The sequence below is a fragment of the Dryobates pubescens genome, chromosome 1 (assembly GCF_014839835.1).
Source record: "Dryobates pubescens isolate bDryPub1 chromosome 1, bDryPub1.pri, whole genome shotgun sequence".
In the NCBI taxonomy this organism is placed as follows: domain Eukaryota; kingdom Metazoa; phylum Chordata; class Aves; order Piciformes; family Picidae; genus Dryobates; species Dryobates pubescens.
Window position 1 is genome coordinate 64,452,802 of NC_071612.1, and position 23,539 is coordinate 64,476,340.

The window sequence follows — 23,539 nt, forward strand, 5'->3', positions numbered from 1 at the left end:
GTTGTTTTTTTTGCTTGCTCCAACACCACAGTGGACATAGATGCTATTTACAGCAACCTTCACATTTTTCAGATCCCTCTAGGTGCTCCCCAGGCCCTACTGCTGCAGGAGGGCCGTGGGCTGGCAGAGGGGGAGGGGCTCTGGGGCTGACTGCTCAGAAACCAGCCTGGGAAGAAGCTGGGCAGGATGAAGTGTGTTGGCAGCCTGTGCAGGTTTGCGGCCACTCCGGTGACACAGGGGGTGGGAGAAAGTGTGGGTTTTGGGGGGAAGCATGTTTGATGTCCTGGGGTATCAGCTGCCCCAGGGTAGGCAGCCTGTCAGGAAGGACAAAAAAATATCCTGGCTAAGCTGGTCTTGGTCTCTGCCCCACCAGGGTTTGGGCCCTGCCTTGTCAGATTTTTGGCTGGCAGCCAGGCAAGGGGCTCCCTGCTGGGGCAAACTGTACTGGCCTCATCCCCACTCCTCCTCCACATTCTCCAGCACACAGGGCAGGTCTGGGTGCAGCTTCTTGCACCTTCAGACAGCAGCAGGGTACGGGCAGCCTGGCCACGGCTTTCTCTTCTTCCTGGTGACAGCAGCTCCTGCTCTCTTGTGGAGCCCCAGGGACGCCTTTCCCAGGAAGATGGGGCCCAGGGGACACTGAAGAGCAGGTGGTGCAAGTAAGAAACACTTAATTGGGGGATTGTTTTAAGACAAGACTCTTTCAAGCAAGCAGGATGCAGAACAAAAGATGTTGAAAGAAGTGCCCAGCATCACAGTGTAGACAAACTCCCTAACAAAGCCCTGTGCTCCCATTTCCCTGCCTGGTGGCAGCCAGCACATCCGCTTCACTCTCCCATGCTTCACCCTCTGTGCTTGCTCCTGTCACTGGGAACAGCAGGCGGAGGGATGTGGAGGGAAGAGGTGGAACAGGAATACAGCAACAGCCACGCCACTGTTATCTCCTCGAAGCCAGGAATGTGGCCCCGCGCCCAGGCAGCTCTGAGAGGGCGTGGGGATGGATACATCCAACGCAGACACCGACAGGGCTGGCGGCCAAGGGCCAGCAGCTTAAATTAAAAATCGAGGTAGCAAACATCTGAAGTGCTTAGAAAGTAAATAAGTTCTGGAACAAAAAAAAGACCAAAGCCGAGCCGGCTGCTATGGGAAGCAAGCTCAAACACAGTTTCAAGCTGTGCCCCCTGCTTGTCCTCCGCCACCCACCCAGTCTGGGGGCAGCCAAGCAGGAAGGCAGTGGCTTCCAGTGCTGGCAAAGGAGCTGTAAGGGCCAGGCCTTTCCCCAGCCCCACAGCAGCTGGCTCGGTGCCCCAGGACCCACAGGCTGCAGGGGAAGGTTTTTTGGTGCTGCTGAGGCAACCTCGACCTTCTCAAGCAGGAGGAAAGAGGACAAAAGAGCAGGACCTTCCAGGATGGAGCAGTGAGCCTCCCTCTAAAGTGCATCACGTTTCTCCTCCTGCCACCAGCTGGGATGTGGGAGGAACTGTAGTTCACATCGCCAGGGAGATTTCCAAACCAGGCCAGGCACATTGACAGATTTCAGGGGATGGTGAGGGGAAGACACAATTTTCTTCTTGCTTGGTTCTGTCAAGGCCCACCCCACCAAGAGGTACATTTGAGACAGCAGCAGGGGTGAATACATTATGAGAAGATGCCTTGCCCAGCAGCCTGGCCCCACAGTGGGCAAGAAATGGTGCTCAGCTGGAGCCAGATTGCTAATGGGGCAGGCAAATCCACTACAGAATTGAGGACCTCGCTGTGCCAGCAGCAGCCAGGAACCAGAGAGATCTGTGAGAAGTGGGACTGCAGGCAGCAGCAAAGCCAACCTCCCCAGAGCCAGTATGAGCAGGGAAATGCAGAGATGGAAGAGAAAGGTCCAAGACAGTGGCATGCAATCTCAGCCCCCTTCCCAAGGGAGCCACACCAGTCAGCCAGATGTACTTTGACCCCTCAGCCTGCCCCATTTATACTCCATCAATGGACACATCCTGGGGAGCGTAACATAACACTTGTGCCAAGTGACACGCCACAATGCTGGCCATATCACCACCAGGCCCAAAGAACCTCAGGGCCCTGGGCAGCATGTTACTTTGCCCTGTCTCTCCCTGGGCTGCATACCTGAGAAGCAGGGGATTTTCTCTGGTGAGAAGTGCAGGCTTGCTCTCCCTTTAACAGCTTAAACACAGCAGCTCGTGCAGTTCTAGTTACCCATCAAATATTGACTAGAGGCTACAAAAGGTATTTTAGTCTTCTGACTCAAGCGAGGGTGTTTTTAAGCAGTCGTTGCACAAGGTCACCCATCTCCTGTGAGGAGCATCAGCCAAGCCCAGCCTGGCCTGCTCCATACCACCTCACCTCCTGGTGAGGGGAGAGCCGCTGTCCGTCCCCACCGTGTGCCCAGAGTCTTCCTTGGGTGGGAACGCGATGCAGCCTTGCCTGGTGGGGCTGGGGGCAGTGGGGCAGCGCTTCCCACTTGTGGGCAGCAACATCTGGTGACTCACACCTCACAGATGATCACTGGGAAATCCACGTGAATGCGAGGGTGTTCTAGTTTCACTATGCCCTGAAAGAAGAGTCAGAGTGGTGAGCAGAAGAGACCACCACACAATTAGCCCCAAGCCCTATGAGTCACACTCTATCACAGAGGACACCATGCCCTCGAGGAACAGGAGACCATAAAGCTGCAGTGACACCAGGTATGTCTGAGCAGCAGCACAGAAAGCAAAAGCACTTTGCCCTTCAAACTTGTGCCTGGAGAACAGAGGACAGCATGGCTGGCTGCCACACATGGCAGGTCTGGAGTTCAGCAGGGAGAGAAAGGAGGGAGCTGCTCTGCCAGGCACTGCCTGTGCAGCAGCTGGTGCATGACAGCAGATATTGGCTGCCTGGGCTTTTCATCCGGCACCTTTCATTCACAGGATTTAAAAGAATGAAAAGAGCTTTCTGAGAGAGAGCAGCCAGGGCAGCTGGTGCACAAGAAAAGCAGCTTTCTATCAAGAGGGGAGGCTGCTGAATGCCTGCTCCCTCCACGCCAGCTACAGGCGCATTTCCCATGCTCTGTCTAAGCCTTCTCCTGTTACAACACTGGGAGGACCCACTGGCAGGTGGGGGGCTGGGAATGGAAAGGGGAGCAGAAGCTCAGGACTGGGCCTGCACTTACAAAGCCAGAGAAAAGCTTGGGCCAACAAAGGGCAATTTAGTGCCAATATCTGTTCCTTCTGGCTCAGTCAAGCTTTTAAACTAGGTATGTCTCAACTCACATCACTGAGGAGTCAGTCCCACCACCCAAGCCTACCTGTGTGAGAAAGCCATCCTGGGGAATGGGGCCCATAATGGCCTGTGCAGCACCAAGGGGCCCCAGCCTACTAGGGCCCTGCTTGCTCCTCAGAGCAAACCAACAGTTCACCCCAATTGCCTGCTAGCACTGCACCTTTCTGGTTACTTAGGGAAGGCTTCTGCTGAATCTCTCTCCAACCCTGTTTTGATACCCCCTTTTCTCCATTTATGTCCCCAGAAGCTTCCCCACATGCAGGTTATCCTTATTGTGCACTGCAACCCCCAGCCAGTGTCCGAGCCCTTGCCTGGCTTCACCTCAGTTACTTAGTTACCAAGGACACTTTCGCACTGAGATGCAAAACTCATAGCTGTCAACACTGTCATGACCAGGCAGCTGCAGGGAACGTGTGCACTCATGTCAGCAAACAATGAGCTTTGGCTACTGCTCCTGAAGCCAGGGCCTGGGCCTCCACAGCAATGTGACACCAGCTGAGCAGGCACAACACCCACACCTCGAGGAAGGTGCCTGGCAACGAGACACCACTGTGTGTGGCCACCTGGCACCCTGTGCCCCACAACAGACAGCTAGCTGAGCAATCATCCCCAGTATGGCAGCTCTGAAAAGCTAGGAAACTGCTTCTCTCTGAAAAGGGGGGTTGGAGGATGTCACCAGCCCTCTCCTGCAGCTGCCCTACTGGGTGACACGGGTGCAAGTCGGGACACACAGGAGCCACTGCTCAGAGGCAGAAGCTGGGGGTGGAGCAGAAAGACTCCCCAAGGGAGAAGACCCGTATGCAGAAACGCCTGCAAAGCTGGGATGTCAGCTGTCGCTGTAGCACTCTGGCACTCCCCTCCCCCCAGCCCTTCTCCAGATGCTACCTGAGGTATCAGGTTCTTGTGGATCCTCTTCAGCTTGGCGCGCTTCCTCCCATTCTTGGTGACGATTGTCTCCTCGTAAAACTCGTGGGCGAGATCCCCATCCTCATCGTAATACATGGAGCTACCAAGAGAAGGGGAGAGGCGGTGAAGTTAGGAGCCTGCTGGCAGTTACTGCCGTCCAGCGCCCCAAGCAGCGGCGGGAGCTGTGGCTGGCCGGCACCGCTACTCTGGTGTGGGTTGCAGCGGCCGCCCGCTGCCGAGGACTGCCCCCTCTCGTTCCCTGATCCTCCGCGGAAGGCCAAGGCCTATTCTTCCAGCCACGCTGATGCTGCCGTACCCGGACGGACCCGGCAGCACAATTCCCCCCGCCCCGGAGCCCAAGACCGCTGCCCCCTCCCTCGGCCCCTGCTCGGCCTCTCACCCGCGACGTGTGAAAACGAAGGGGGTGGCAGCGCGTGCGGCCCGCGCCCGGGCCAGGGCTTGCTGCCCGCCGGGGCCCTCGGCGCCGCCGCCGCCCGCCGCCGGGGAGGCAAAGGGCCACAGCCCCCGCGACTTGGAGCCGCTGGTGCCCATGGCGGCGGCGGGGGCGGCGGGAACGGGGCTAGAACGGGGGGCGAAAGCGGCCCGAGCCCACCCGGTGACAACGACCGAGCGCCGCCCTGCGTGCGCCGCCGCGCTGCAGCACTTCCGGCGTCACTTGCGCACGCCCCACCGCCACGTGACCAAGGGAGGCGGAGCTGCCCGCGCCACGTGAGAGCGGCCGGCGCGCTTCCCGGCCCGCCGTCCGTGGGAACTCTGGGACTACGGGTTCGAGCACCGCCGCTACCGCTTACCACGCCCCGATGGCACGGAGTGAGCGCCTTCGTGTCCCTTCCCATCCCAACTGCGCCCCGCCCCGGGCTTCCCCGCCAAAGACACACTGCGGGTACAGGCTCGTCACCATGATGCCTTTATTGGTGCCGGACGTCCTGCTTACCCCTGGGGCCACCCCACTCCTCGGGGGATCCCCACTCCCCGGGCCAGCCCCGTGGAGGCTGCGTCAGCCCGGTGGGTACCAGGGTGCCCCATTCCTCCCTCCCCTCCCTGGTGCCCTCACCCGCCGGCAGGCAAGGGTCCTTGCGTAGTGTCTGACCACCGATACGGTCAGCGCGGTCACCCCGGCGTGTGCCTGGCCAACGCTTCCTGCATCTTCTGGCGGCAGCGGGCGTAGCGATTCCGCAGCCGACGCACGTGTTCCTCCTCCTCCCGCTGCAGGATGCGCAGGAAGTTATGCAGCTCCGGCAGCGTGAAGGCGTCCCACTGTGGGCACACGGGCTGCCGTCTCAGTGGGGACGTGGCGTGTCGCCCTCGGAAGTCACGCCCCCTGGGGGGTGCAGGTGTCGGTGCCCTCCCCTTCCCCATACTCACATTCACCTCCCCGGTCTCGTTCTCCTTCAGGACAAAGCTGAGCACCTTCTCGCTGGGGCCGGCCAGCAGCCGCAGCCGCAGGGGCTGCTCCTCATCAGACAGCTTCCTCAGGTACACTGCAATACCGGTCACACATTACAAGGGGGATGCCACTACGAAGACATCACCACCATGGGGACACTGCTGCTATCGGGCATCACTGCAACGGGGAACACTGCTCCTAGAAAGATGCTGCTATCGTGAGGATGCTGCCGCTATGGGGACGTTCCACCATGGGAAACACTGCTGTCACGGGAGACATGCCCGTGGTAACATGGGACACTGCTGGCACAGAAGCCATCACTGCCACAGGGGGCACGGGCACAGCTCCCACAGCCACCAGGGACACCACCATCCAAGGGGGTTACCACCATAACAGGCATGTTGCCACCACAAGCATGCTGCTGTGTAGTGAAAGCCGCACCTGTAAGGACAACACTGCCAGGGAGGAGGCCACTGTGGGGTACACCACTGACACGAGGATGCTGTCACCAGGGGACTACTGCCACCATGGGGACACCACCACCTGAGAAGCTGGCACTTCAGAAACATAACTGCCAGGGAGGACACCACCACCATGGGGGTAGTGCCACCATGGGCCCTCCACTGTCCAGGAGAAATTGCCACTATGGGGACATGACCACCAATATGGGAACAGGGCTGTCCCAAGGCACTACCTTGCTCATCCTTCTCAGACCTCTCGAAGAGGGCGAACTTGCGGGGGTTGTCCACAACAGTGAACTTGCGGAGGAGGGCATCAATGACCTCACTGGCGCGGGTGTGCGACAGGATATGCAGGTGCTTGACAGTCCCCTTGGGCAGGTAGAAGGATGTGCGTCGCTTTACCCCCTGGGTGCGTGGCCCTGGGCGCCCCCCCGCCTGTGCGGAGGGGACCCGCTTGGTGGCCGGCACAGAGACAGGGCGCACCAGCTTCAGATGCACCTTGATGAAGCCAGTGTAGGAGCCATCCTTGTTCTGAGAGACACCAATAGAGGGATGAGTGGGACCAGGGCGGGCACCGTGACCCTACCTAGCCCTGCACCAGCCCCATACCAGGCTCATGAATAGGTTGCTGTTGATCTGGCTGTTGTACGCCTTGATCCGCTGCTCCACCTGCACTTGGTCCAGCTCTGTCTTCTCCCACTCGCTGGGCTCATCCTGCATGACAGCAGCTGGGCTCAGTGTTATGGCAGGCAGAGGAAACCCTCTGCCTGCCCCAGCCCCCTGCCACCCACCAGCCTGCCCCAAAACACTGTCTGACACACACACGGGTGGGCGGTTGCACGGGGTTGCATCAGCCTGGCTGGTGCTGAGCTGGGCCGTGCTTCAGAAGCATGGCTGAGCTCACTGCAGCCTCAGCCCTACTCTGGGGACACCAGCACTGGCCACTCCCCCAGCCCTCATCCCTGAGGCTGCAGGAATGGGTGAACCCACTGCAAGGACACCCTGGGGCCAGGTATCCTCTCCTGGCACCCCAGAGATCATAGAGGTGTCCCCAAGGCAGAGTGATGGCCTGGCACCAGGGTGTTGAGGCACGCTGGGTGCCTGCAGGGATGCCCTGAGATTGAGGCAGGAGCAGATCCAGCCCTGAGTCCATGGGGTGGCCATGCCAGGTAGCAAAGCCCTGCTTGCCGCACTGTGCCAGCCTGACAAGGACACCCTGCCCCACGGCACGGCTGTGATCACCCCCACACTTGCCCTGTAGCAAGGCCATGCTCAGCCCCACATTCACGTTACAACAGGGTCATGCTCAGCCCCAGTCCGGCCCCACAGCACTACCGTGCTCACCCCCAATACAGGACCACCCGCACCCCGTTTTCCCCACGGCAAGGTGACAACTGGTCCCGCACCCAGCCCTGAGGGGGGTGCGTCCCCCCCGGCTGATGTCACCCTGTCCCCCCATTACGTCACGGCCGGCGGCCCGGGACAGACCTGTCGGCGGCGCGGGCGGCGGCCGAGGGAGGTGCGGGCGGTGTAGAAGAGCTCAGGCTCGGAGTCGGAGTCCTCCTGACTGCAGTAGCCGCTGCTGGCCGTGCTGCCCCCCGTGCCCCCCGCGCCGCCCCGCCGCAGAGCCAGCGCCGCCGCCCCACAGCTCCCGGCCCCGCCGCCCCTCGCCCCGGCCACGGGAACGGGCACGGGCACGGGGGTGGCCACCGCCCGCCCCGCCCGCCCCACGGCCCCGCGGGCACACGGGCACACCCGGCCCCGCGCCAGCCCGGCCGGCCCCCGCGATGGGGCTCGGCTCAGCCCGCTCCCGACTCGGCTCAGCGCGGTCCTTGTCCCGGCTCGGCTCAGCCTGGTCTCTAACGCCGTCCGGTCCCGATTCAGCTTAGCCCGGTCCCTATCGTGGTCTTTGTTCCTATCCCTGCTCAGTTCCACCCAGTCCCTATTACAGTTCTGCCCCGATCCCGGCTCAACGCCGTCCCCACTCCCGCTCCCAGCCCAGTCCGGCCCCGCCCCGGCCGTAGGGCTGACGCGGGCCGGGGGCGGCGCGGAGCGGCCCCGCTTCCGGCGGTGATTTCATCTGCGCCCGGAGTCTCCCGCCCTGCCCCGCCTGAGCATCGGCAAGGCCTGGAGAGTACGGCGCGGCATGGTTCAATACAGCCTCGCACAGCATGGTTCAGCACAGTCTGGCATGGTACAGGACAGCAAAGCCTTGCGTGGCGAAGTGCAGCCCAGCATGGCGTAGCTTGGCACGGCACAGCATTGCTCAGCCCACCATGGATCAGCACAGCAAAGGCCAGCATGGCACAGCCTGGCATGGCACAGCAAAGACCAGTCTGGCATGGCACAGCCTCAATCAGCTCAGCATGGTTTGGCACAGCCCACCACTGCCTGGTCTGGCACAGCATGGGTTGGTACAGTGTGGCACAGCCTGGCATGACATGTTATGGTTTCACATGGTACAGCATAGAATAGCCACCTCCTCCACACACCACACACACCATGAGCCAGGCCCTACCACATTGGTGTCCTTCTCCAGTGCCTGCTCAGTGCCATCGTCCTCATCACCAGTGTCCAGAGGGCCACTGCAGTCCAGTCGCACCAAGGCCCGGCACCGATAGTGGCAGGTGAAGCTGCAGTCTGGGGACAGGAGTAGGATCAGTGTCACCACCAGGGCCCTATGTGTCAGGGTCAGTGATGTGCTGGGGATGGTGCTGGTGTGGCAAGGGCGGATGTGTGGTGCCAGTATGGGTGCCTGGTCCCAGCTGCCTGCCCACACTGTGCCAGTAGTGTGGGGTCAGGCAAGCAGCATCTATGTGGGATGTGGTGCTGTGCCAAGCTGCTGGCTGGTACTGGCCTATGTTCCCCAGCTGGGATGCCCAGTGGCCAAAGTGGGTGCCTAGTGCTGGGATGCCCAGTGGCCAGAGTGGGTGCCTAGTGCTGGGATGCCTGGTGCAGATACCCAGCACAGGAACATGAGGTGCTTGGTTGAGGTATTCATTGTGGATCTGCCCAGTGCCCCAGTTTCTGCTGCCTAGTGGCAGTGCTTGGTGCCCAGAGGCACAGTGTCTGGTGTGGGGGCCTGGTCCAGGGATGCCCAGGATTCAGTTGGGGTGTCCAGTTCCAGGATGCTTAGTGCCCAGCAAAGACAATTGGTACTGAGATGCTCATGCCCATAGCGCATGCCCAGTACTGGGATGCTCGGTGCGTGTTTTGTGTGCCTGGTGCTAGGACATGTGGTACTTGGTGCAGGTGCCTGATATCAGGATGCTCAGTGCCTGGTATGGGTGCCTGGTGCCAGGGTAGCCATGCCCAGTGGTGGGACACACAGTGCCCAGTGGGGATACCCGCTACCAGGATGTCTGCTGTCCAGTAAGGGTGCCTAGTGGTAAGATGCCTGGTGGGGATGCCCAGTGGTGGGGTTGACCAGCGGTGGGATACCCAGTAGGGGATGCCCAGTGCCCGGTGGCAGGGGTGCCAGTTCGGGGGATGCTCGGCGCGCCATGGGGGTACCCGGCGGAGGGGGCCCGGGGCGCGGTACTCACGGCAGCACTGGAGACTCTTCCTGCCGCCGCCCCAGATGAAGTCTCCGCAGAGGTCGCACCAGGTGTGGTGCCCGCGGCGCCGGGGCTCAAAGCGGTGCCCGGCGCCCGGCGCTGCCGTGAGCCGCGGGTCGGGGTGCGCTCCAGAGCCGAGAGCGGGGCCGGGCCGGCGGGCCGGGCTGATGCGCAACGCGTTGGTCCGTTCCAGGCGGCCCCGGCCGGGCCGCGGCTCCGGTTGCAGATCCCGCAGCTCGATGAGCTCCATGGCCCGCTGGCCGCGGCCGCTGCGCGACGGCGGGGCGGGGGCCGGCACCGGCGATGGGGGCCGGGGCGGGACCGGGAGGGGCCGCCCCGTCCGGGCACTGCGGGGGGAAACTGAGGCAGCTCTGCGGGAGCAGAGCCGAGCAGAGCCCCGGGGTCCTGGCCGTCACTCCCGCTCCCAGAAAGCCCGTCGGGGCGGGATGGAGGCGGGGATGAGGCTCCGGGAGAAGGGGTGGCCCGCTCCGGCAGCCCCCCTCACCTCTCCCGGGACTGGGGCAAGCCGCGCTTCGCGCCTCACTTCCTCGCTGAAGGGAATAGCAGCCAAAGCTACCCCTGGGAGCTTCCGTGCTCGGTCAGCTGCAGCCTCGGCGGAGCAGCCCGGGCTTTCTGTGAACTCGGTTGCTCCGCCGGCCCGAGGTGGTTTCCTGCCCGTTGTCGTGGCTCCTGCAGCAGCAGCGCTGGTGCAAAGCCTGTTTTGGGGTGTCCATAGCGGGGCGTCCCTCGGGCACCCCATCAGAACCGGAGATGGACGGCGGTGCCGGCACAGTTAACCATCCCCAGCCGTGCTCAGACCAAGGCTGCAGCTCTCTGGCAGTGGCTGCAGTCTGGGGAAGGTGGGGATGCACCGAAGGCACAGCCAGCAGTCAACCTGCAGAGAGCTGCTGGTGGTCAGGGGCCCAAGCCCCGGTTGCCAGTGTTACGTGAACTGAGATGGGCGGAAGAATGATCCCTGGGAGGTGGCAAATGACGAACACCCCAGAAACAACTCTGTGCTCTCAGTGCAAGGTGCTCGTGCTAACCACATCCTCCGCCTCCCCCTGCTGCCCTAACGACAGCAGCCAAAAAGTAAGAGGCCTTTGAGCCCCTTTCCCCGCCCCCAGGCTCAAGGACCTCGGCCACCGAGGGCTTGGCCCTTCCGGAAACCACGAACTTCTTTGAGATTTTTCTTCTTGCAGAGGGGGGAAATGGACACACATCCCTCCCCCTAGGGGTAAAGGGGGGAAGGAAGTGGTTTAATCTTCAGCTAGGAGAAAATAAAATGGAGCCAAGCAGCAGTAGGGTGCATAACGAGGTCTATTAGAGAAGGTTGCTTGGTGGGGTAGGGTGAGACACTGAGACCAGCCTGGGGTTGAGGTCAAGCAGAGAGGCCTGTTTTGGTTTCTCCTTTCCAGTTACTGGGCTGCAAGCAGGGGCGTTACCTCTGCCTTGCTGAGCCATGGGGCAGATGCCAGTCACTGTGCCTCTTGCAGGCCATCCACACTCTTCAGTGCCCCAGCCATCAGGTTGCAGGCAGCCTTGTGCTTCTGCCAGTGCTGGACCTGGCACACCCTGTGGAGGGGAAGGCTGGTGGTCAGGGGCTTTGCCACAAAACAGGGGAGCTGCAGCTTGAGCAGGCACACAGTGGGGCCACGTTTATTTCCAGGAACAAAGCAGGGGCATGGACAAACCCCAGCACCACACTCCTCCAGGCACTGGCATGGCTGAGCATTAGCCTAACAGGGAGGTCAATGTGGCCACCAGTTCCGGAGGCTAAGACGGTTTAACGACAGACCTTGCCAGATGGTTCAGGACCAGAGAAGATTTAGTTTATCCCAGCTGCCACATCTCTGCCTGTCACCCACACCCACAGAGCCACTGGTGCTTTCCTTCCCACTAAGGTACAGGGGAGAAAGACTATCACCACCTGTTTCTGCTGGTGGCATGGGCAGAGGTAGCTCAGCACCTTGCAGCAGCAACATAGCACTCACCAGTACCCTCTCCACCAGTGTCCCAGCACATTATCCTCATCATAAGATTTGGACCAGCACATGACAAGCAGAAAGCCAATGGTACTGAGCAGGGGTGGGATCTCTGGCTTCCCTTGATCTTCTCCTAGCATCCTCTGTTGAGGTCTGTGGTGCTCTGGGGAGCAGGGAGCACTGCAGGGGACACAGGGGTGGCAGGGCTTCCTTACCGTGAGCAGTACCATTCATTCCGGCACCGAGAGCACCGCTTGGCTGCCTCTGCACCACACACCCTGCAGCGGGGCTTGTCAGGGGCCAGAGCCTCCATCATGTCTAGGCTGAAGGTCTGTGTCCACCTGTGGAAGGCAGAGGGGGGATGAGAGTGCTCAAAGGGAATGGCTAACAAGCAGCATTCTATCTGTGCTGCATCCTGCCACCAAGGAGACATCTCAGCCAGTATCACAGAGCCTTCTGTCTTCCCAGTGCTGAGCTCCATCCCCTTCTAATGGGAATGCTGGCTCCACTGTGTACCCTGTGTGCATGTGCCAGGGCCTCACCTGTCTGCACGGAGCTTTAGCTCCTCCTCAGTGGGGCTGAAGACACACTTCGCCTGGTGCTTGGCAATGGCCTCCCACTTCCCCCTGTTTTTCATGATGATGTGGTTCCAGATGACAGGAACCTGGTGTGAGAGGCAGAGCGTTAGTTAGAAGGGGTGCTTGCAGCCCAATCAAATGCACTGTAGTACAGGGAAACTGAAGGGAGAGTGGGGGGAGAAGAGAGGGCAAGCAGAAGCAACATGTGCAGAGATGCAGGGAACAAGGGTGTGCTTTTGGGTACACAGAGGGGATGGATCCACAGATGAAACATGGCAAAACCCTGGGGGTCTGGTTGGGAGGCAGAACTCATCCCTGAGGCCTGGACTTTCATTTTGGTGATACAGGGATCTTAGCATCTTGTGTGCCAGCAGTGGCATGAACCCTGTGCTCCGGAGCCATTAGCCTGAGCAGATTTTTCCACTCGTCACTTCCCCAAGGATGAACTCAGGGGAGGGCTGGCCAGCACAAAAGGCAAAGCGCCGGCCAAGAGCAGCATGCAGAGTTCAGGCTCTGGAGGGGACCATGCTGCTTCAAACAGTGTTGCCTTCTCCAGCAGAGTGAAAATAGCTGGGCCTGGAAGGGGAGGCACTTTCAGATCTTGGCCTGGTGACAGGCTGCGAGTTCAGTGCTTTCTGGGCAGAGCAGGGAGCCCATGTGTGTGCTTCCAGCTGGCTCCTCCTGCCCACCCACCAGACTCAGTCCCTGCCCTTGGCGAAAGCAGCAGCAGCACTGGCACAAAAGCAGAGCTACAGAGAGGGCAGCAGCCTGAGTGAGGACTACACAAGGACCCCAGAGTGGCAGCTGCCCGTCCCTACCCTGCTAACACACTGACAGTTGAGGCACATGGAGCAGAGCTCAAACCACCTCCACCCTGCTGCCCCCTGCCACCACAATGGCTTGGCTTGCTGGGCTGCAGCCATCCCCAGCCCCAGCTCCTGGCACAGGCCATGACTCTGGCTCAGCCACAGCCAGCTATGGCAAGGGCACATCACCCTTCTCCTGGGACTTGTGGCCAGCCATGCTGGGAGCAGTGTGCTCCCTGTTTGCACAGCCCAAGCAGCCACTGCCCAACCTACTCATCTTCATGAAGTGGTGTGGGAGCCTTCATCAGTGAGGACAAGCCTCTGCTCTCTCAGCTCTTCTCAGCTCCCTCTTTGCAGATCTGCCCCAACACAATTTCTCCCCTCAGCTCATGAGAAGGCAATACAGACACTCTTCTTCAGAGATTACCACTGCATGGATTAAAACCCTGAAAACCTCACACTGTTTGAAGACCCTCAGGGCCCAATTCCTAAGCTCCAGACATCATCTGGGACCAGTTTGACTGCAGCCTCTATAACCAAACTCTGGCATCCCTCCATACACGGTGCCAGGGCTGCAAAAGGACTTCCATGGTGAGTTCAGAATTCAGCAGAAGCTGGAACACAATAGGTTCCACCTCAACATGAAGAGAAACTGCTTTATGTTGAGAGTGACAGAGCACTGGAACAGGCTGCCCAGAGAGGTTGTGGAGTCTCCTTCTCTGGAGACTTTCAAAACCCACTTGAATGCATTTGTGTGTGACCTGCTCTAGGTGATCTGCTTTGGATGATCTCTAGAGATCCCCTCCAGTCCCCAACATTCTGTGAAAAAAAACCTCATAAAAGTTAAACAAAGAGCTGGGGTTGTCTATGCCCCATGCAGCTACTATCCCAGTAACTCAGTGCAGTATGGAGAGCCATGCACAATGCAGCACTATGCCTTTAGATGCAACTGCTTGGCCACTGTGGTAGTAGCACAAGGCTCCCATGTCATCCATGGACAACTCTGCTGGCAGTAAGGGTGTATCTGTGAAATGGGTGCTTGGCTATTTTGCCAGGGCATCATCTCTCCTGAGCTGAGCTGGGTGGGAGGAAAAGAGGGTAGAGAGGTATCAAGCTTAAAGCAGAGTGTCTGGAGAGGCGAAGAAAGAGCCACAGGATACCTGCTCCAGGATGAGAGCCTTTTTGGGGGGAGCTGGCTCTGTCACTGCAAGGCGGCTCAGAAATTTCTGTATCTCCACCAAGTTGGGCATCTGGTCAATGAGGACATCTGTCAGAAATGCAGAGAGCTGTGGCCATGGAAGGGAAGAGAAGAGAGAGAGAGAGCTGAAGACAAGAGCAGGGGTAGCAGCATCACAAAAGCAGGCATTTGTGGGGCTCTGGTTTATTCTATTCTATTCGGCAGAGCAACCCATGAGGGTCCCATGAGGTGCACTCGCTTTGTTCCTGCGGCATGGTGACAGATCCTGCAGCTCCTAGGACTCCTAGGAGCCCGCAGTGACTTTGATCACTTCAGGGATCTGCTGGCCAAAGTATCATGGGACAAAGCCCTAGAGGGAAGAGGGGCCCAGGACAGCTGGTCAGTATTCAAGGATCACCTTCTCACCAGGAGCAAAGTATACCTACAAAGAGGAAGGCAGGAAAGAATGCTAGGAGACCTGCCTGGATGAACAAGGAGCTCCTGGACATGCTGGCACACAGGAAGTGTGACCCAAGGAGCGGAAGAAAGGACAGCTAGAATGGGGGGTATATAAGGAAGCTGCCCAAGCAGCAAGAGACCTGGTTAGAAAAGCCAAAGCTCAGTTAGAATTAAATCCATCCAGGGAGATCAAGGGGGACAGTAAAAATGTCTCTAGGTATATTAACATTAAAAAGAAGATTGGGGAAGGTGTGGGCTCCTGCAGAAAGGGCACAAGTGAACTGGTGACAAGTGAGGTGGAGAAGGCCGAGGTTATCAATGACTGCTTTACCTCAGTCTTCACTGGCAAGGGCTCCAGCCACACTCCCAGAATAATGGAAGATATTGGCAGGGTCTGGAAGAAAGAACTGCCCATTGTGAGTGAAGATCAGGTTCGTGACCGTCTGAAGAACCTGAAAGTGGTCAAGTCCATAGGACCTGATGGGATACACCCAGAGGTGCTGAGGGAACTGGTGGAGGAGGTTGCTAAACTGCTCTCCATATTCCAGAAGCCCTGGCAGTCCATGGAGGTCCCCACTGATTGGAAAAGGGGAACCATAACCCCCATTTTAAAGAAGGGAAAGAGGGATGACTCAGGAAACTATAGGCCAGTCAGTCTCACCCCTGTGCCCGGGAAGATCATGGAGCAGATCCTCCTGGAGGCACTGCTGAGGCAGAATAACAATGAAGAGGTGACTTGGCACACCAAGCACACCTCACCAAGGGCAAATCCTGCCTGACAAACCTGGTGGCCTTCTGTGACAAGGTCACAGCATTAATAGGTGAAGGCCAAGCAGCTGACATCATTTACCTGGACCTGAGCAAAGCCTTCGATACTGTCCTGCACCACATCCTGGTCTCCAAGCTGGTGCAGGATGGGTTCCATGGATGGACCATTCAGTGCATACAGAACTGGCTTGATGGCCACACCCAAAGGGTGGCTGTCAATGAGTCCATGTCCCAGTGGAGACCAGTGACAAGTGGAGTCCCTCAGGGATCAGTACTGGGACCAGTCTTGTTTAACATCTTTGTTGGCAACATGGGCAGTGGCATTGAGTACACCCTCAGCAAGGTTGCCGATGACACCAAGCTGTGTGGTGCAGCAGACACGCTGGAAGGAAGGGATCCATCCAGAGGGACCTTGGCAGGCTGGAGAGGTGGACCCATGACAACCTCATGAGGTTCAACAAGACCAAGTGCAAGGTCCTGCATCTGGGTCAGGGCAATCCCAAGCCCCGATATAGGCTGGGCAGGGACTGGCTTGAGGGCAGCCCTGAAGGAAAGGACTTGGGGGTGCTGATGGATGAGAAGCTCAATATGAGCCAGCAGTGAGCACTTGCAGCCCAGGAAGCCAATCACATCCTGGGCTGCATAGCCAGCAGGTCGAAGGAGGTGATTCTCCCTCTCTACTCTGCTCTGGTGAGACCCCACCTGGAGTATTGTATCCAGTTCTAGAGACCCTATTACAGGAAGGATCTGGAGGTGCTGGACTGTGTCCAGAGAAGGGCCACGAGGGTGAGCAGAGGGCTGGAGCACCTCTGCTATGAGGACAGACTGACAAGTTGGGTCTATTCACAGTATCACCAAGGTTAGAAGAGACCTCAAAGATCATCGAGTCCCACCTGTCACCACAGACTCATGACTAGACCATGGCACCAAGTCTGAAGTAGAGAAGGCTCTGAGGAGATGTTATTGTGGCCTTCCAGTATCTTTAGGGGGCCTACAAGAAAGCTGGGGAGGGACTTTTTAGTGTGTCAGGTAATGATAGGAGTAGGGGGAATGAAAAAACAATAGAAATGGGTAGATTCAGACTGGATGTTAGGAAGAAGTTCTTCCCCATGAGGGTGGTGAGACACTACAACAGGTTGTCCAGGGAGGTGGTGGAAGCCTCATCCCTGGAGGTTTTTAAGGCCAGGGATGTGGCTCCTGAGCAACCTGATCTAGTGTGAGGTGTCCCTGCCCATGGCAACGGGGTTGGAACTAGATGATCCTTGAGGTCCCCTCCAACCCTAACAATTGCATGATTCTATGAGGAGAGGTGCCTAGGGGTGCCTAGTGCTGGCAAGGTCCTGCTTTATTCTGTAGGACCCACAGCCTTCATAGTGTAGGATTCTACCTTGAGGAGCTGGCTCTTGTTGAAGCCATCAAAGTGGTATGTGTGCTGGCACTCTGGTGTGAGCAGGAGGTTGAGAAGGGCAAGCCACACCTGCCCATCGAGTTTGGTCATCTTCACCTGGTCTTCAGGGGGCACCACATGCCATATACCATTCTCAAACTTCTTGAACTTGCCTGAAGGACAGAAGAACATGCAACTCCAGGGAGAGGCAGTGCTGCCTGAGGGAAGACAGCTCAGAAGTGGGGATGCTGGCCATGCCCACTGCCTCATTTCACCACAAGAAAGCCACACTGCTTCTGCCTGACTCACTTTCCCCACCCTTTGCTCAGCAGAGCAGTCTACTTGGCTTTGAGACAATATAGTAGAGAATATAAAGCTCACATATTAAAATAGGCCTGTGGCAGGAACTGAAAAATCTATGAGATACCTCACTCTGTACTTGGTCAGGAGTGTTGAGCACAGGTAGAGGGTGGGGGAGACCATGTTGCAAGAACAGAGTGGCTGGAGAGGCATGTTTTGGTGTACCAGCACAGCCAACACCCACTCTTCTGAAGTTTCCTCTGCCAGTGAAATCCAGAAGTAGACAAAACAAACTCCAGGAGCTACTGTGCTGCTCTCCTGGATGGAGAATGTACCCCTGCATGTACACAGCCAGGAAATGCCTTTGCACTCCTGTTTCTTTCCAGTCTCTCCCTCAGGACCCTGGATCAAAGCTCCCTCTTGACACTGCAAGCGCATAGGCAGCGAGAAGGGAAGTGTTTCCTGGCCAGCAGAAGGAGGAAAGCTTCCCCCATCCTGCTGGGCTCCTCTCTTCAGGCACAGAGCCACGTGCTTTCCAGCGTCTCTTCCTCCCCTGCCGGCGCTGTGACCCTCCTGGTGCAGGGCTGGGGAGAGGAGTGCAAGTTCCCACGCCCCAGGCTGTGCCCCACCACTGCTCAGAGGCAGGCAGGGGGGAAGCTGGAGGCTTGCAGGGGGGCAGGCCTGGCTGCAGAGCTGTGGGAGGCAGCTGTCCCAGAAAAGGGCAGAAAGGCTGAGGCTGGCACTTTCTGTGTCCAAGATAAGACTTCAGAGGAGAAGAAGGTGGGACTGGCAGATGTGCTCTGCTCCTGTCCTGGCCATGATCAGCTTGGAAGTGACACTGCCCTGTGCAAAATAAGCTTTATGGAGCCCTGCTGGATCTCTGGCTCAGCTGTGCTGCAGCTGCTTTTGAGCAGGGAGGGAGCACTAGTGAGGAGCAAGGACAGGATCTGGAGGGGAAAGTAAAGGGAGAGCAGCCTTCTGCAGAGGCTCCAACAGCAGACTTATTGGTGGATGCAGGTCCCAGCACACTGCCACGGTGCCCCAGGGCAAATCCATACCTGCTTCCCGGCAGCTCCAGGGGCAATGCTCCACCAGCTGGACAAGGAGGCAGGGTAGGTTGTGGGTGTTCAGCATCCGCGTCAGTGCGCTCAGGGGCAGGCTGGGGGTATGACAGAAAGGGTGAAATCATGCTCACAAATGCCAGAACAGATAAAAAATGTTCCCTGAGGCAACTAGGAGAGGCAGTAAAAAAACAATCATCTGGGTTCCTGAAAGTACCACAGAGCAGGAAAGAATGCTGCTGCGTTTGCCTCCTGGGGCACAGTGCTGCCACCACCACAGGTACAGTTAGCTGCTGAAAGGGCACCCACTGCAAAGCCCCAGGAATCTCACCTGGAGAGCTTGGGCTGTGTCCACTGCTGCTCCTGAACACCTACCTCTCCACCCTATCAGTGATGAAGCGCAGCACAGACAGAGCTTTCAGGGAAATCTCAAACTCCATCATCTCTGCTTGCTTTTGCAGCTCCTGTGGAGGGACAAGCACAGCCTCAGGATTTCAGGGCCCATTTCCCAGGAATTACAAGGAGACAAGCTGTTGGCTACTCATCTGTAACCACAGACTGGGGAGGAAACCAGAGCCCTGCAAAACAAACTGTTTCTCATCTCAACTGTGCCAGCCCTGCCTGCTTGCCATGGTGGCAACAGAAGCGCTTGCAGCCTGCTGTTCCTCATCCCTCATGTCCCTACCCCAACAGGTCATGGGTAGCTACCAACAGCAGCACTCCTGCATGGAGACACTCTGTGAAAGAGGCCATTCCCATACTGTCAGGGGATTTCCCTCCTTTTCTGGGAAAATCTTGTGGCCCATGGCCCCTGCAGAGACCTGTGAGGTTGAAGAAGAGGGGAGCTGCATGATCAGCAGAGGAACCACAGGAGGAGAAGGAAGAAACTTGGCCCTGCACAGGGGTAATCCACCTCTCCTGTATCTGCCTCTGCCTTCCAGCTTGTGTACAGCCAGCTAGGATATCTGCCTGTGTTTATCCCAGTACACAGCTACACCATGATTTCCAGTCACCTGGCTTCCTTCCCCTCCCAGGCAGCATGGGCACCCCATTCACACCACATATGCTCAGGCTAACAGCCTGACCACCCTCTGACTCAGTCTCTTTCAAGACCATCAGGATGGTTAGGCTGAGAGGTGCCAAGTCCTTCTCCCTGGCCCAGGAAGAGCTTCTCTCCAGTCCCAGATGCTCAGCAGCTCACATCTTTGTGTGCAGAGCACTGACCTCAGCAGCTCATATTTCTCTGAAGTGCTGCTGCAACAGTTCCCTTCCAAATTCCTGTGGTAAGAAACCCTGCACTCCCCGTGCTGGTGCCCCACAAGCTACTGAGAAAGCCTTGTGGGCTCTTCTCCTCTGCCTCCCTCTCCAAACTCCCCCAGTAACGCTGTTTTCCACAGCTCCTTCTGGTATCCAAACCTCATTTCTTCTACCTTCAGTCAGGGACTACTTTCTCCTGTGCTTCTGGGGGACACCAGAACAGGTCCTGCTCCAGGGATCACCACCATACACGGTCACAAAGGACAATGGGTTCCACAACACAGGAGAGAGCAGGAACAGCTTTTTCATAGAGGTCATTGTATGCAGAGTCAGGAGGGGTTGGAATGAATCAGAGGAAATCAGGCTCCTTGGCTGGAGAGCACTTTTTAGAATCCCTTTGGCTAGAAAAGTAATTTTTTTCACTTCAGCCATTTCAAATCACTAACAGAGACATCCCTTCCCCTCCCCAGCTGGGAAAACATTTCCTGGAAAATATCCCTATTGTGCTCTTCACTTCCTTTTTCTGGAAGCCCAGAACACGCTCAGGCAACAAGCCAAAGGATGGGGGCAATGCAGAGAGGTGAGGCCCAGCTTGGAAGCTGTCATTAACCCTGCTCCTCAATGTGCACACTTTTAAACTCAAGGTGCTGGGAAGCACCAGAAGCAAAGAGAGGTCCCACACCGGCAAGGTGTGCACAGCAGTCTGGGAACACCTGACTGGGATCAGCTCCAGGCTCACTGCTGGCCCAACCAGCACAGAGAGGAGGCATTTCCCATCTCTCTGAGGAAGCTGAGGGGGGACAAGTGAGACCGATTTCTGGTTGTGTCGTACAGCGATGTACGGAAGGGTCTCTCCGACGCTAATGCCGGCTGGCTCGGCTGGCAGCCTGGACTGAGGTGCCTTCACAAGCTCCAGGGAGACAGACCCACACAGTTTTCAAAAGCAACAGCAAAGGGCCTACACCCTTCTACTCAATACTTTGCCTAACTACACAGCTTCCCCCTGCAGAGCTCAGACTGTGTCCTGCAGGAAGCTTGAAAGTGGCACTGTCACAAGAGAGGATGGAAGCCCAGCTGTAGGAGGGAGGGAGCTGCGTGCAGCCTTCAGCCCAGCTGGGCTGCTGGCATGGACAAGCACTAGCATCAAATACTCTTCAAGACAGGGAGAAGGTGCTAGGGATGCACCCAAGGGGTTTGTCTCCATGGGAAGGCCCCCCCTGTGCCTCTTAAGGCTGCCTACATCCATACCCCCAGTGAGGTATAGGAATTGCTCCTCACCTGCATAGATGAGAGGCCAGCCAGATCCTCAGGATGAAGCTCCACTGGGGTGCTCTGATCTGCAAGCGAGATCAGTTTTCGATAGCAATAATCAATTAAATCCAGCACGCTGTCCTCTGCTGCCTCACAGACCTCCTTCACAACAAAAAGAGTTTCAGAGAGGGCAAGTTCCCACAGCTGTGCCTTTCCACTCTCACCCAAGGGCTTTACAGGACTGAATAAAGCCTCTTACCTTGTGAAAAAAGACTGTCTCCAAGAGGTTAATGATGGAGGCTTCATGGCGCAGCTGTGGGGGAAAAGTGGCAAGAGACAGGTAACAGAGAAGTCACCAGAGCACTGAGGACACAGGAAGAGAAAAGGGCTCTTCTACGAAGGTCTTTATATAGTTGTGGCCAGATGCAAGTCAAAGAGCCAAACACAAGGGCTGAAATCTTTGTAACAGCTCTGGTTCATGCAGTTCAGGTTAGTGTTTATGTTAACATACCTATGACACTCTCCCCAGCAGGCAGAGCTCCTCAGGGCTCTGTCTCAGCACTACCAGCGTGGTACAACCATAGCTTTGGGCAAGCTGCAGTCCCTGGCACCATTAAGGAGTCACTGTCCCAGACAGGACAGTGCCCTGCATGGCTGGTCTGCCCTCAGTCCCCTGCGACTGGGGCAGACAGCCTTGTCCACAGACTGGGAACCAGGAGATAACTGCCTCATGGCAGTGCTGTAGACAAATCACAGAAACATTCAGGTTGGAAATGGAAATGGCTGCCCAAGGTGCTAAGTGCCTTGCCCCAGCAATGTGTTACTTTGGACTGAGGTGGGGATGAAACTTTCAAGTCTGGGGCATATTTCGCTTAGGTCAAGGGCTGCATTCCTCTTGCATGGAAGCCCATCTCCCAGGATCACTCCTTTGCCAAGAATGGCCCAAGGGACCACTAATGCCAGAAGCCTGGTAAGAAGAAGCTACATTTTGATTAACCCAAAGGGCACATAACATTGGAGACTCCTCTCTCTGATTGAAGATGACAAACAGTGCTGGGCTGTGTTGCTGCTTGGGAGCGAGGGTAGCGTGATTCACCGGGGGTGCATCCATCTCCAGAGCACAGCTCCCACGAGCCCCTTCACAGAGCTGACCTCCCCAGGAGCGGGTCCCTGTCCCTCCTAGGGGCAAAGCCACCAGCTTGTGGCTCGCAGCTCTGGCAAACCTGATGCTTCACACTGTCCACCACAGCTGCTCAGCCCAGCGAGGTGCAAAACCACAGCTCTGAGCTCTTCAGGGCCAGATTTGTTCTTAAGCACAGCGGTGCCCAAACAATTTCCAGGCATGTGCCCAGTGCCCTCTCTACTCACCACCACGTAGATGGGGAAGGTGCTCCTTGGCTTGAAGTCTTCCAGCCGGCACAGCACGGGAAAGATCTTGTGCTTCCAGATCTCCACAGAGATCAACTCCTCAATGAGAACAGGAATCTAGACATGGAAGGGATGGGGGAAGTGAAGCCTTTCAGAGCAGTGCTATGGGGGGAATCACTTTTATTGCAAGTGCTCAGCCACACAGACTTTGGAATCATCCCATGGAGGAGGGTAGCCTTGGGCATGCTTGCTTCATATTCACCCAGCTCAGAAACCAACAGCTCTTCACCAATAGATCAGCAGGCAGAGTAAGCTCCTGGGGTTGCAAAGGGGCAAGATGACCTTGAGGAGCTGGACAGGTCCAAGGCATCACACATGGTGGTGCAGCCCAGCACGTGTGGGACTGGGACACCCCAGGCACAGGGGAGAGATCCAGAACTGGAGGGGCAGGTGCATAAAAGAGACCATAACAACCTTGAAGAGAGGAACCACAGACCAGCAAGTAGAAATATCTCAGCTTGACCTTTAATTAAAGAAACCAACAACCCCCAAATCTTGCAAACCCTCTGTCAAACATCTTTGCCAGATACAACAGATTCTTCACCATTTTATTCCAAAATTGCACACTGTCTGTGAAACAACCCCAGCTTAAGGCTAAAGGCTTGCCATGGGGATCATTACCACATCCAGTGAGGCTCACCTTGGCATAGGTGACCAGCAGCTCAGTGAGGAGCTGCTCCTGACCCATGGAGGCACTCAGAATGGCGTGCATGTTGAGCTTCTCCACATACTCCTGCTGCAGAAGCCACCTGCAGGGCAGCCAGCAAGGACATCACTGACAGAGACCTCTGGTCAATAGCTATGGAGCTCCACTGTGCTCCTGAAGAGGGTCCCTCATGGAGGGAAACCTGCTCCCAGCACCACCATCCCCAGGAAATGCCCAGACCCTGCCAGGAATCCCCAAATCCCACACCATCCCCTGAGCCTGTGCTCCCTGGGGCTGCAGCTTCCACCTGTGGCAGCCCCAATCCCACCATCCTCCTGCCTGGCCCTAGCAACACCCACCATGAGACACCCCAAAACTGAGAGTCCTCCTCAACCATCACCCCTACCCTCACAGACCCTCTGGGGAGACCCCAGATCTGGGACCCTTCTCTGTTCTTCCAAGAAGACTGCAGCATCGGGCCCCCTCCTCTACCTGACCCTGACTCTGAGACCATCTCTTTGCACCAGACCTTCCGGGAACCCCTCCTTATCCCCACACAGGCTCCCTGGGGAGGCCCCATCCAGGGTCCCCTCACAGTCCCACCGGGGACACCTCAGCTTTATAACCCCTTTTTCGTGCTTCCCCTTTCCCAGACCCTCCGGGGCCACTCGGGAGCGGGGCCCTCCCCCTCTAGACCCCGTTCCCAGCACAGGCATCCCCCAGTACCCCTGTCCGCCGGTGTCCCGCAGCTCGGTGGCCTGCAGCGCCCGCACAAGCGCCTCAACCTCGGCGGGCGGCAACGGCGCCGCGGCGGCAGCGGCCACGGCCATGACGGCG

At 57.6% G+C, this 23,539-nt stretch overlaps 3 protein-coding genes across 4 annotated transcripts; all 3 read right to left on the reverse strand.

The window, feature by feature from the left end:
- TUSC2 (tumor suppressor 2, mitochondrial calcium regulator) lies at nt 1-4,774 on the reverse strand. The gene is made up of 3 exons (XM_054167414.1): nt 4,574-4,774; nt 4,153-4,273; nt 1-2,560 (listed from the first exon to the last, which is right to left on the reverse strand). Exons 1-3 carry the CDS (start codon nt 4,723-4,725, stop codon nt 2,495-2,497), a joined length of 339 nt encoding a protein of 112 aa, XP_054023389.1. The 5' UTR covers nt 4,726-4,774; the 3' UTR covers nt 1-2,494.
- Nucleotides 4,185-9,881, reverse strand: RASSF1 (Ras association domain family member 1). Of its 2 annotated transcripts, XR_008462599.1 has the most exons (7): nt 9,588-9,881; nt 8,561-8,682; nt 6,652-6,756; nt 6,276-6,573; nt 5,560-5,675; nt 5,249-5,451; nt 4,185-4,273 (listed from the first exon to the last, which is right to left on the reverse strand). XR_008462599.1 is itself a non-coding variant. In XM_054167401.1 (6 exons), exons 1-6 carry the CDS (start codon nt 9,847-9,849, stop codon nt 5,305-5,307), a joined length of 1,050 nt encoding a protein of 349 aa, XP_054023376.1. In that variant the 5' UTR covers nt 9,850-9,881; the 3' UTR covers nt 5,098-5,304. The 2 variants fall into 2 exon arrangements, 1 of the variants encoding a protein (XP_054023376.1); XM_054167401.1 differs by lacking the exon at nt 4,185-4,273 and having other exon boundaries at nt 5,098-5,451.
- Nucleotides 9,882-10,934: 1,053 nt separating this feature from the next.
- ZMYND10 (zinc finger MYND-type containing 10) lies at nt 10,935-23,519 on the reverse strand. Its single transcript, XM_009900698.2, has 12 exons — nt 23,429-23,519; nt 22,697-22,805; nt 21,997-22,113; nt 20,888-20,941; nt 20,656-20,790; nt 18,496-18,584; nt 18,118-18,218; nt 16,760-16,932; nt 14,129-14,254; nt 12,127-12,248; nt 11,800-11,925; nt 10,935-11,174 (listed from the first exon to the last, which is right to left on the reverse strand). Exons 2-12 carry the CDS (start codon nt 22,766-22,768, stop codon nt 11,078-11,080), a joined length of 1,212 nt encoding a protein of 403 aa, XP_009899000.2. The 5' UTR covers nt 22,769-22,805; nt 23,429-23,519; the 3' UTR covers nt 10,935-11,077.
- Nucleotides 23,520-23,539: the final 20 nt, after the last annotated feature.

Excerpts from the sequence above, each read along its gene's own strand:
- RASSF1 (XM_054167401.1), bottom strand. The coding sequence starts at position 9,849 with ATGGAGCTCATCGAGCTGCGGGATCTGCAACCGGAGCCGCGGCCCGGC. Across the intron at positions 6,757-8,560 it reads TGGAGAAGGACACCAATGTG|GATGAGCCCAGCGAGTGGGA; the intron begins GTAGGGCCTGGC and ends GCTGTCATGCAG. Across the intron at positions 5,452-5,559 it reads ACGAGACCGGGGAGGTGAAT|TGGGACGCCTTCACGCTGCC; the intron begins GTGAGTATGGGG and ends GTGTGCCCACAG.
- TUSC2 (XM_054167414.1), bottom strand. The coding sequence starts at position 4,725 with ATGGGCACCAGCGGCTCCAAGTCGCGGGGGCTGTGGCCCTTTGCCTCC. Across the intron at positions 4,274-4,573 it reads TTCGTTTTCACACGTCGCGG|CTCCATGTATTACGATGAGG; the intron begins GTGAGAGGCCGA and ends TTCTCTTGGTAG. Across the intron at positions 2,561-4,152 it reads ACAAGAACCTGATACCTCAG|GGCATAGTGAAACTAGAACA; the intron begins GTAGCATCTGGA and ends CTCTTCTTTCAG.
- ZMYND10 (XM_009900698.2), bottom strand. The coding sequence starts at position 22,768 with ATGCACGCCATTCTGAGTGCCTCCATGGGTCAGGAGCAGCTCCTCACT. Across the intron at positions 20,942-21,996 it reads CCTTCCCCATCTACGTGGTG|CTGCGCCATGAAGCCTCCAT; the intron begins GTGAGTAGAGAG and ends TTTCCCCCACAG. Across the intron at positions 20,791-20,887 it reads AGACAGTCTTTTTTCACAAG|GAGGTCTGTGAGGCAGCAGA; the intron begins GTAAGAGGCTTT and ends TTTGTTGTGAAG.